This window comes from Ambystoma mexicanum, chromosome 1p, assembly GCF_040938575.1.
Source record: "Ambystoma mexicanum isolate Mex_15411 chromosome 1p, UKY_AmexF1_1, whole genome shotgun sequence".
Classification (NCBI taxonomy): Eukaryota; Metazoa; Chordata; class Amphibia; order Caudata; family Ambystomatidae; genus Ambystoma; species Ambystoma mexicanum.
The window spans coordinates 988,553,453-988,566,129 of record NC_090921.1 but is presented as its reverse complement, the minus strand read 5'-3'; the positions used below and the strand labels follow the sequence as shown (position 1 = coordinate 988,566,129).

Sequence of the window (12,677 nt, the reverse complement as noted above, 5' to 3'; positions counted from 1 at the left end):
CTTTCTGCTTGCAAGGATCGAAGGCCTGAAAAGGATGACATATTCTGCCTTCTGTGCAGGTCCAGAGCCTAATGAAATGCTGAGGATGGGGATTTCTCTGGTGCTGCAGTGCTCTGCTTTGAATGTTACACTCTTGGTACTGGTGCCTTCGGGTCCTTTGGTTCTGGGTTTGGCACAAGTCTTCCAGATACCAAGTCGCTCGTTGCCAGGTACTTTGGTTCCGGGTCCATCAGTGCTGGTTTACTCTGGGCTTAGCCCTTCGATACCAGCTGTTTAGAAGCCTGGTTTTACTATACCAGGTCTTTCGACATCAAATTATGTTTGCATCAGGTGCCTTTCCAGTGCCAGTTTATCCGCCGGCACTGCTGCCATCACCTTAAATAAAGTGTCATCCCTCTGGCGTTCATTACTCAATGGCACCAATATGAATTGCTCTGGCATCACGGACTTTGGGCAATAATAGGTCTGGCACTTCCATCAGAGGAATTACTGAACCTGGCTCTAAGTGCCTGGAATAAGAATGGGATGCCACAGGACTAATTGCTTGCAGCATCACTGCGGTACCCCCCCACAACAGCATGGGCTGTCAAGGTCTTAACTTTAGTTGACAGCACTAGTACCACCCTTCACTTTAAAGAATAAACCTTAAAGGATTCCACATCTTCTTTACATGGGAATTTCACCTTTTTCTTCTGAAGCTCTATGACTTGATGAGAGAGGGCTCTGCCTTTTCTCTCATGAAGAGTTCTGGATGTGAAAGATTTGCAGAGGCCACAGCATCTGGTACCATGAGGCTCCAGACAATAGATACACAAATCGTGTCCATCTAACATTAACAGTATTTTTCTTTCTGGTGATCTTTGAAAAGATGAATGTCCAAAAACACATATGAAGCGCAGAAGAATGCAAACTCTGCATGGAGGAAGCCAGCAAGAACTGACCTGGACAAATAAACAAAATGTACTTGGTAGTCCCCGACTCCACTCCAGCAGAACAATATTTTAATAAGCGCTCCCTCACCAAACGTTTGGTGAAAGAAATGTGACAGTTGGAGGATTCTGTACCCAAGAGCCCAGGTTGCCTCACACCCTTCATTGGCCACAGTTTGGGCTTTCCTAATGAGGTTGATAGGCTACTGCTAAGTCTTTTGTTTTTCATTGTTTCCAATGATGATACTGCTGTTCATCATGCAGTGGACTCCCTTGCCAGACAATTGGATGCATGCTTTCCGCCACCATCCAACCTTCCATTAGCATTGCATAATGTGCCTACTTGTTTCATTGTATGGGGTCCAGATGTACACAAAAGAATCCAACCTTTCCATTGTCAGCAGCTGACATTTATGCATAGAGAAATGATAGACTTGATAAAGGTACGGTTTTAAAATAAGGCTGCCGACTACTGCACAGTGTATAGGCCCACAAAGACACACATTTATTAATAAACCAATACATCATGTTATATTTTCTGTATCTTTCTTTTAATAAATGTTTTGATTCCTCCTTCTTGGGTCCTGTTACGTGTAGTTGCATCTCTGGTATCTTGCCTCTCTTGATTCTTTGGTCAGCATGGTCAATGGTCACTGGTCACTATACAACTGGCCGTAAGCTAGTGCCTGGCTACTAGCTGTCTTTATCTGGTCCCATGCCTTACGGTATGTCTTCATGGACATCTGCAGAAAAAGAGAGAAAGAATGGTAATTAAAAAGGGGCAGAGTGTTTATCTGTCAACAGGCTGTATATGGGAGCCCAAGCAATCAAGAGAAATGTATGACTGTCATTGCTTTCAAAGAGAGGTGGAAAGGTATGTGGGTAACCTTGTTCAAGATTGATCCAGAAATGTGAGGTAGAAAGGTAAACAAGCCATGCTGTATAAGACATAGTAACCAATGTGAGACAGAGGTGAACAATACTTTCACAGGATATTTGTGCCAATAGCTAAACAGAGCTTAATACACAAGGACTCCTTCTCAGGGTTGAAGACTAGGATCAGGCTTAGGAAAATAGCATGTTAAACTATCAAGTTGCACATGCAAGATTGCACTCTTAAATAGATCTCCCCTGCTAAAATGGCAACTTTGCAAATTAAATAGGACGGTTATCAAAGATTTAGCTCCTTAGGAACCGGGACTTCATTTCAGGAAAATGCCTGGGGTAGCGGAAGTGACATTGCATGACCCTTGACCTCTGATGACATCACAGAAAGTGATGTCGTTTGACCCCACCCCGAAGTGACATCACGGAAGTGATGGAACACGACAGTTTACCCCTTCATAAAACAGGAAGTGGCGTCACATAGCATTGTTTCTAAGTACCCCATGAAAAATATGGTTACAATATTACTGTAACGTGATATACATTTCATACAAGAATGGATCACCATATGTTTGAGCGGAAATAAAACATGCTATAACTGCAACTTGCGAAAAGGATGTAAATGCTTTTTGGAGGCTTTTGTCTGCATTGGGAATTTGAGGTGTTTAAGAACAGACCAAATCAGTGACTTACCCCTGAAGTGTGCCTGAAATAAACCTTTAATGAGTCTAGCAATTATTGCATGGACTTCCAGAAAGACAAATAACTCGAATAGCCACATGGCATTGGCCAGGAGCTGCAATTTGTAAAATAAACAAAAATTATTGTTTTTTTTTTTTTTAAGGGGTAGCAACGGAGACCACAGGATGAGCAAGGGAGACCTCAGGGGTCACTACTGCGACCCCTAAATGACGTCCCTGCTTAGGAATGATTCCTAATTATTTGGAGGGGGGGAGGATTCACTTATCAGTCCAGCACGAAGGAAACTGTATTAGTCAGTGCTACACCGGCACTGCTACTCTTGCAATAAGCAGGCAAACAAATGCTGGCCAAGAGCTGCATATTGTTGCCTGAAGCCTTTGAGGGTTTGTCCTAGTTAATTATAATTGTACATTTCCATTCACATCCAGGTTGTGAAGAATTATTTCTCCAAAATGGTTTCAGATGAAAACTCAAAAGACAGACTAACCAATTACGAAGAAAATTAGAAGCCACTTTTTGAATGAAATGGCATGTGCCATCAGATCGCCCCCCCACCGCACCACCTGACTGGCTAGATGCTGTCTGCACTTCTCCCCGCCACCCTGTAAAGCTGTACCCCTCCTCTGTATCCTACCCCTGCTGTATAACTGTTCTGTAGCTATCTCGGAAAACACTGTTATGCATCTGTACTGTTGCATCCCTCTGTTCTGTTTTGTATCTGTATTATTGGCTCTGTAAAGCGCTCTGTTGCTTTTGAAAGCTAGGTCTGCGCCCAATAAATACCATAATAAAAATAATAATAATAAAGAATGTTCAGAGCACGACACCCCCCTTTTGTAATGTGGCAGAGTTCGGGCGCAGAGTTCAGTCTGCAGCAGTCAGTGGTCGTGAGAGGAGCTGCAGCAACTACTTGCAACAGTGAGTGAATGGCCAAACCGAGACCTCAGACCCGACATAAAACGAAACTATATTGTTTTTAACATCATTAAAAAAAATGTATCATCTCCTTTGCATGTGACAAAATCGTTACCATGTGATTTGGGAGGATACGATTGGTCACAGAATCAGTATCAACGTCAGAGCCCGGCGCAGTTGCTGGCTAAAACATTGCTCCCTATGGCACCAGTACCTCCACCAGTACCTCGACTGCCGGTTTTGGCCTCGGCTTTCATGAATGAACGAACATTGTCGAACAAAGTGAGTGACGTCGTTCTTCATGCGACGGTGATAGCCGGAAGGCGCTAGCCGGACCGCGCTACCAAAGGCCTGATACTTAAGGCCGCCGCTTGTCTATGCCTGTCGTGGCCTGGGGGAGCCAAGGGGCCAGCCATGCTGGTCGGCTCCCCACCCATCATAAACCACTAGGTCCACCCAGGAACGTTCCAGTCATTGGCAAAAGGGCTGCCCTGCTCCCTGGAATACATCTCCTTTGTGAGTAATTACTAGATGTAACCTCTGCTCTCCAATATTACCTATATGCTGTAAGGCTATTCTGATACACCTTGGCGGGCATTAATATTGTTACCACTAACATGCACTGTACTAGCCTGATTGTGCCTATTGACCCTCATGCCCTGTACTAGCCTGATTGTGCCTACGTTCTGCAACCTTGCATTTAGCCTGATTGTGCCTATTGATTCTCATGCCCTGTATTAGCCTGATTGTGCCTACGTTCTGCAACCTTGCATTTAGCCCGATTGTGACTATTGATTCTCATGCCCTGTACTGCAACATTGCATTGAGCCTGATTGTGCCTATTGATTCCCATGCCCTGTACTAGCCCGTTACCCCTTGCACTACTCCAGCCTGACCGCATTGTCTTCCTGTGAACCGCTGCCTAACTTAGATTAATATTGATACCACCACTAATTCCAATCACTCGCTGAACTTTGCATGGTTCCCACTAAGTCTTACCTCAACATTGTCTTAGCCCTCGTAACCTTATATCTACATCTCTCTGGTGAGCCGATTGATCTCCAGCCTGCTAAGAAAATGCACCCACCCCACCATATTAAACCAGCACCTTTCCTCCCTCCACTACAAGTAACGCAACACGTGCCCCCTATCAATCCTACTTCATTTCTACCCACTTTGACCGCTAACACTCGAAATAGTCAGACTAGCCTAACTAATCCCAACGAAACATCTTACCTGATTCCCCATCAATGGATTGAGCGGTTCACCGCAAAACCTACCCCTAACCAACCTTGCTGCAGCATCTAAAGAAATAAGAGACTTGGATATAGACTCATTATTGATGCACACCCAGCCAACATCTACCTTGACACTACCGCACAACCTTACTCTCTTTAATCCTCCACACTGAACCCGTCGTACCCTACTACCACAAGCCTACTACCTAAAAAACATAAGCAAAAGCGAGAAAGATTCCCTGGTCCGCACCTCCAAACCAAGCCCCCCGTGACCAAATCCCCCACAATTAAAGCGGCCCTAATAAACGCAAGATATGTCGCTGCTCATGCAACAGACATAGCAGACCTAATCACAGATAATGAACTTGACTTCCTAGCAATTTCCGAAACGTGTCTTCATGCAGCTGCAGGTCCCTCATTAATGTTAGCCATCCCCGACTCCTACACCATTATTCGAGCAGATAGGCAAACGTCCATAGGCGGAGGGGTTGCCTTCATAGCTCGGGCTATACTGGCACTCAGACCCGCGACTACCTCCACACTCAAGTCTTGTGAACTCCTCACAGTGAAATTAACAACCTCCCCTACCAGTACCATTACTCTCCAACTCATATACAGGCCCCCTGGACCTATCGAAAACTTTGAGGAGGATATTATCACACTGCTCTCAGATAATACCAAACCCTCATCTCAAATCTTAGTCATAGGCGACTTCAACCTAGGCCTGTCAGAACTCAATGACCTGGCTGCTAAATCTTTGGAAGACTCCATGAATGAGCTTAACTTTACGCAAAGAATCAACCACCCTACATATTTGAAAGGACAAACTTTAGACTGGTTGGCCGACCCTAATTGCGCCACCTCAATAATTGCCATCGAACCTTTGACACGGACCGACCACTCTCTGATTACCTTCACTATCAATGCTGACCGACCAGCCACCAAAATTAGGATTATAGCACCACCCCTACCTACCAGGAACAAGTGCAACATCACAGCTGAGAAATTAACTCCTATCCTCATCCCAATACTGAACTCTTCCACTACTGAAGACCCGGAAGAATTAACTTATTCAATAATACCTTGACTAACGCCCTAGACGCTGTTGCCCCTTTGAAACTCTGCAAAAGTAAACCGTAAGCACACCTGAAAACGTGGTTCACCCCACATCTAAAAACCCTCAGATCTGAAAAGAGGAAATGTGAAACCACTTGGAAAAACTTACCTACCTAAGAGAACAAAGATAAAGTTATCGAAATATCCTCCCTCTACAAAGCAGAGATCATTAAAACCAAACATGAAACCTACAATGACAGGATCCAAAATGCAAGTTCCGTTATCAAGGAACTATTCGGAATTCTAAGAGAACTAGAATCACCTATAGCCCCTGACGACTCTCACCCAAAAAACAAAGACTGGTGTACTGGCATTCAAAATGCCTTAGCTAATAAAATTGCCACTCTGCAAAACAAAATTGCCACTAAACGACTGAACATTAACCTTACTGAGACTGCCCAGAAACTTGGATAAACTCCAGCCTTTAATACTCTACAAGAATTCAAATTCGCATTAGTTACCCCACCTGAGGTTGAAAAAATTATAGCTTCCTTAAAACCCTCTCGTTGCCAAGGTGACATCTGCCCGGCACAAATCATAAAAGATGCTGCCAGAGATCTCGCCCCCTTCATCACGAGGATAATAAACTCATCCTTCAAATCATGGCAATTCCTACCAACCTCAAAGACGCCTAGGTTCTACCATTATTAAAAAAAGCTTTCCTCGACCCCACTATCCCGACTAACTACAGACCTATAACCACGGTCCTGTTTTTACTAAAAATCATCAACAAAGCAGCTTACATCCAAATCCAGACTTCTCTTGAGACCAACAACCTTCTAGGGCTCAGACAGTCAGGCTTCAGACCTCTCCACGGAACAGAAACAGCCTTAATCGACTTGAAAACACAAACTGACCTTTTGAAAGACAACAGACAATGCGCACTACTCCTTCTGTTTGACCTCTCTACCTCTCTACTGCCTTTGACTTGGTAGACCATAACATACTTTGTGAACACCTTACATCCTCACCCAACTTCTCACAAGAAGCTTCAAATTGGATCAAGTTGTTCCTAAATAACAGAACAATGTGTAACGCTCGCCTGGTTCCCACGGAGGCGCGGCGTCGAAGGCGCAGAACTCTGAAGATGGACAGGAAGGGCCCCTCTATTCTGGCTTCCCTGGCTCGTTGGATACCCTCCTTAGGGTTTGGAAGGATGAGCTCTCCATCCTGCTTCTGATGCAGGGGCGCGTTGAAACCCAGTTACTTCACTGGATTGAGGATTGATGGGAGTTCAGGTAAGCTTGACTGTTCAGGTAAGGCGCTGTAAAAGTTCTGTTCAAAAGTTCAAGCTTAATAATAATGTTCGTTGTCTAATTGCAGCAAGCGCTAATGCTTATGTCTTTTTCCCCTTAGGGGTCGGGGTTCGGAGTGCCGGAGATATGGCGCCGACCCGAAGTGAAACAGTTCTGGATGAGCGCTCAGGTAATGTCTTTGCATTCGCTCATTCAATGTCTTTGTCTTTTTTCCCCATAGGGGCCGGGGTCCGGAGATGCCAGGAAGCGGCAGGACCCGAAATGCAGTGGGAATAATCCAACAGGTAAGACTTAAAAGGAAACTGAGCTTTCCTTATTCCTTTTCTCCCTCTCACCTTTGTTCTTGTCTTTTTTCCTCTAGGCGCCGGGGCGTAGCTCAATCCGGAAGATCGCTGCTGAAGATGGAAGCGCCTTGCAAAGGTGAGTAAAATGCAGCGCTGCAGCGATCGAAACGAAATGCCTTTAAAATGATGTCTTCCTTTTCAGGGCCGTTGGAGAAATGACTCCGGGATGCAGATTTAGCAGGTAAGGGCTTTTCTTCTCCTATTCTCTTCCTTTCTCCCCTTGCAGGTGTTCCAGGGTGCTGGCAGGCGTGGCTGAAGTCAGGATGCAGGAGCTGACACAGTGAGCGTCCAGCTGCTAGGTGCAGAACAACGCGAAGCATGTGTGGCTGTTCGGGTGGGGTTTAAATAGCCTTGGAAGAAGTTCCTGGTATGTATCCTTCCACCAATCAGGTATGTATCCTTCCCCGACCACACCCGGGTGGTGAAGTAGTCCTACAGGTTAAGTAGTCCCATTCAGGCCTCAAGAGGGCCTGGATGAAGCAGCAAGGTCTGCATCAGGTAAGTGTGCACCCAAGCACTTAAACACATATCCTCTTCTATGAGCCTGGCGCCTAAGGCGCCAGGACTGGGGTCCGCTATGAGCCTGGCGCCTAAGGCGCCAGGACTGAGTCCAAAGGGCCCCGACTTGGGCCCGCTGAGACTTCCCTGGGGAAAATGATGTCTGCCTCTGGGGTTGCTGGGCCCCGCCTGGCTCCTTAGAGGTAGGCATCATGACAGTACCCCCCCTCAAGGCCCCTCCCAAGGTCTTTTCCTCCGGGGGTTTTGGTTTGTGCGGGAATCTTCGATGGAATCTTTGAATTAATCGTGGTGCGTGAACATAGTTACTGGGTTCCCAAGATCTTTCCTGAGGTCCATATCCTTTCCAATCAACAAGATAGAAGAGTTTCGACTTAACTATCTTGGAATCTAAAATGTCTTTCACTTCGAATTCTAATTCTCCATCAATTTGGACAGGGCCTGGGGGCTCAGACAGTCTGGTTCCAGGTTGTACTGGTTTTAGAAGAGATGCATGAAAAACGGGATGAATCCGCATGTTGGATGGTAAATCGAGTTTAAAGGCCACTGGGTTGATAATAGCTTTGATGGGGTAAGGCCCAATGAATCTGGGATTAAAAGTTCGCTGACCCTTGAGGGGTAGATGTTTAGTTGCTAGCCATACCTGATCTCCTACTTGGTAAGGAGGAGTTTTACTTCGGTGCAAATCAGCGTTTTCTTTATACTTTTTCTTGGCTTGCTGTAAGTGGGTTGTAGCTTCTTTGAAGGCTTGGGTTATTGTGGAATGTAGGTGATTTACTGCAGGCATCTCCAGGGTCAGAGGTGGATCTAGGTCAGAGGTCCGAGGATGGTGACCATACAGGGTATAAAAAGGAGTCTGTCCGGTTCCAGAATGCACTGAATTGTTGTATGCATATTCTGCAATCCAAAGGATGTCCTTCCAATTCAACTCGGATTGGTGTAATATGCACCGCAGATATTGCTCGAGAGTCTGATTGGTTCTCTCGGTTTGTCCGTCGGTCTGGGGGTGGTGGCTGGTGGATAACCGCACGTCTATTTGTGCTAGTTGGCAACATTTCTTCCAAAAGTGGGAGATAAATTGACTTCCACGGTCTGATACTAATATGGAAGGGAAACCATGTAACCGCACTATATTTTCCATAAATTCCTTGGCCAAGGTGGAAGTTGACGGCAATCCTTTTAAAGGGATAAAATGGGCCATTTTGGAGAATAGATCCACTGTTACGAGAATCGTGTTGTAACCACCACAAGGAGGCAGGTCAGTTATAAAGTCCATTGACAAGGTGTGCCAAGGTGCTGGTGGAATGTCCAAAGGTTGAAGTAGGCCGGCTGGCCTTTTCTTTTGACTCTTATTTTGGGCACAGATTCCGCAAGACAACACAAATTACTTTATGTCTTTTCTCCAAGAAGGCCACCAGAAGTGGCGTTTGATCTTTTCTTCTGTTTTCGCGATACCGGGGTGTCCTTCCATTAATGATTCATGATGACGGGTAATGACAAGTTCCTGCAATTCTTTACTTGGCAGAAATAACCGCTCTTGGAAGTAGGGTAAATCATCCTTAACGGTGTAGTGAGGACCCTTTTGACTCCATTCCAGTAAGGCAGAAGAGTCAAAAAGCTGTTTTACTTGAGCTTGGATGTCCTCAATGGTTTGCAATGAAGTCAAGCCCAGAATTCTTTGTTCCGGTATGATTGGCACAGGTTCTAAACTCGAATTGGGTTCTTCCATGCCTATCCGGGATAAGGCATCTGCCTTACCATTCTTGCAGCCAGGGCGATAGGTAATTACAAAATCAAATTCCGCAAAGAATAAAGCCCATCGCAGTTGTCGCGAAGATTGAGCTTTGGCCGTCTTTAAATACTGCAAATTTCTGTGGTCCGTAATTACGGTGATGGTGTGTCTTGCACCGAGAAGATAGTGACGCCAAGCCTTGAAAGCTGATTTAATAGCCAGTAGTTCTTTGTCGGTAATTGCGTAATTGAGTTCAGGTGGAGAGAATTTTCTGGACCAAAAGGCTACAGGGTGTAGTTGGTTAGTTTCTGGGTCTCTTTGCGACAGGACAGCTCCCATGGCCGAACTGGATGCATCGGTTTCCACGATGTAAGGGAGATCTGGGCATGGGTGCTTCAATACAGGTGCAGAGGTGAATTTGGTTTTCAGGTCCTGAAAGGCTTGTTCAGCCTCAAGAGTCCATTCAAAGCGTTTATTTTTCTTTAGGAGAGCTGTGATGGGTTGAACAGTTCGAGAAAATTCCGGGATGAACCTCCGATAGAAATTGGCAAAGCCAAGCATGCTTTGCACTCCCTTCACAGAGCTAGGAGATGGCCATTTGAGAATGGCGTCCACTTTCCGCGAGTCCATTCGGATTCCTTGAGGTGTCAGGATGAATCCGAGAAACTCCACTTCTGTGGTATGAAAAACGCATTTTTCGAGCTTGGCAAATAATTTGTGCTGGCGCAATTTCTCAAGAACTGCCCTAACATGGTTTCTGTGATCAGATTCTGAGGAGGAATACACCAGGATGTCGTCAATATAAACGATGACACAAACATCGATAAGTTCCCGAAGAACATCATTCATGAAGTACTGAAAGGCGGCAGGTGCGTTGCACAAACCGAAGGGCATTACTTGATATTCGAAGAGCCCAAATTTGGTGCGGAATGCAGTCTTCCACTCGTCGCCCTCTTTTATACGTACCAGGTGGTAAGCTCCTCGGAGATCTAGCTTGGTGTACACACGAGCATCTTTTACTTGGTCGATAAGCTCAGGTATCAGGGGCAAAGGGTAACGATTCTTAATCGTTATCTGATTTAGGGCGCGGTAGTCAATACAGGCCCTAAGGTCTCCTTCCTTTTTAGGTACGAAGAACAAAGCGGAAGAGACTGGTGACTTTGATGGGCGAATGAAACCATTGGCCAGGTATTGATCCAAATACTGGCGCAAATGCAGGTTCTCAGGTTCAGTAAGAGCATAAATCCTACTACAAGGTAGTTGTGCATTGGGTACCAAGTCGATTTGGCAATCGTAAGATCGATGGGGAGGTAAGGTGTTAGCCTGCTCTTTCTGAAAAACGTCTTGGAATTCTTGGTATTCAGATGGTAGCTGTACAGGGGTGGAAGTTACAGAGGCTAGACCCATAGCTGGATTCCTTGGGTAACAGGTTGGTTCACAATCAGGAAAAGTTATCTTCTTTGCTCGCCAGTCTATTCTCGGATTATGTGTTTCTAACCAAGGGATTCCAAAAAGTACTTGAAATTGTGGGGCCTTGATCACATCAAACACGATTGCTTCCCGATGTCCGTCTTGACCCACCAGAGTGATTTCAACTGTGGAATGCGTTACAGGCCCTGAGGCTATTTCGGTTCCATCAACTGTAGTAATTACATCTTGGGTTACTTTCGGGCGGAGAGGAAGCTTAATCCTGGAAGCCAATTCACGGTCTATGTAATTTCCAATAGCTCCACTGTCTATGTATGCTTTTATAGCATGCAACTGCTGAGGCTGTTTTGGGTTCACAAGCACCATTGGCATGACAAAATGCGAGGTCAAAGAGTTTGTTTTCAAGCTCGGCAAGCGGACCCCTACGCTTGTCGGGCTAGGTCGTTTCCCGAACCAGGTGTCAATAACTCGTTATCAGTGGCTCCAACCACCTTCTTGGGTGGTTTAACTGGACAACTTTGAAGAAAGTGACCGGAAGTTCCGCAATACAGACAAAGTTGCATTTGTCGCCTTCTCTCTCGTTCCTTCTGCGTTAATGGTCCTTTAACACTGCCAATTTGCATAGGTTCGGAAACGTCAGTACTCTTGGAGTTAACGTGGGACTTGATAGGTACTCTGGTTTCATACTTGAGCCGATCTGCTTTTCTATTTTGAAGTCTGTGATCAAGTTGAACCACTAAGTCTATGTAGTCTGCGCAGGCCTGGGGTGGATCTACTATCTGAGCTATAACATCTTTAAGCTCTCCGCGCAGGCCTCGATGAAACAATGTGATCCTTTTAATTTTCAGGCCATCCGGTTTCCACAACTAGTCTATTAAAGGTGGCGATATAGGACAAAAGATCCTGATTACCTTGTCGTAAGGATAGCAGTTCGTTGTCAAGGGCCTGTCCCTGCGAGTGTCGAGCAAACAATCTTTCCATGCTGGCCTGGAAGCCCTGGAAATCCCGGAGAATGGAATCATCCTGATTTACCAATGGAATAGACCAATCGGCAGCACAGCCACTGAGGTAAGATAGTACAAAGGCTACTTTGGTCTGGTCGTTGGGGAAAGCCCCGGGCCTGCATAAAAAGTGTAAACGGCATTGGTTCATAAAAACGGCATATTTCTTGGGATCCCCCGCAAAACGTTCCGGCGGGGCCAAAGGCATGTGTCCAAGTAGATTGATTTGTACCGGGTTATTCGAACCCATTGTTGTAGAAATATCTCCGGAAACAGGTAAAGGAGTGTGCTCTGCCTGGCCCTGCAATAACCTTTTGGCCAGATCATCAGTTCTTTCCTTGGATAGGATTAGTTCCCTTCTGAGAGCATTAGTCTCCTGGCGGGCTGAGTGCACTTCTGTCCGTAATTCCCCTAAAAGATGGGCCAGCTGATCTGTCTCGGAAGTCTCCATAGCGCCCAGGTGGGAAATTGTGGTAAGGCTTCACGTTCTGTAACGCTCACCTGGTTCCCACGGAGGCGCGGCGTCGAAGGCGCAGAACTCTGAAGATGGACAGGAAGGGCCCCTCTATTCTGGCTTCCCTGGCTCGTTGGATACCCTCCTTAGGGTTTGGAAGG

At 45.9% G+C, this 12,677-nt stretch overlaps 1 protein-coding gene across 1 annotated transcript in view; it reads right to left on the bottom strand.

Annotated features, from left to right (window-relative positions):
- Nucleotides 1–1,406: 1,406 nt before the first annotated feature.
- The window catches only part of CFAP263 (cilia and flagella associated protein 263), a 614,832-nt gene continuing 603,561 nt past the window's right edge, over nucleotides 1,407–12,677 (bottom strand). The window contains exon 9 of the mRNA XM_069654512.1: nucleotides 1,407–1,672. Coding sequence (XP_069510613.1) covers nucleotides 1,580–1,672 — 93 coding nt within the window. The 3' untranslated portion in view covers nucleotides 1,407–1,579. The remainder of the gene's footprint in view (nucleotides 1,673–12,677) is intronic.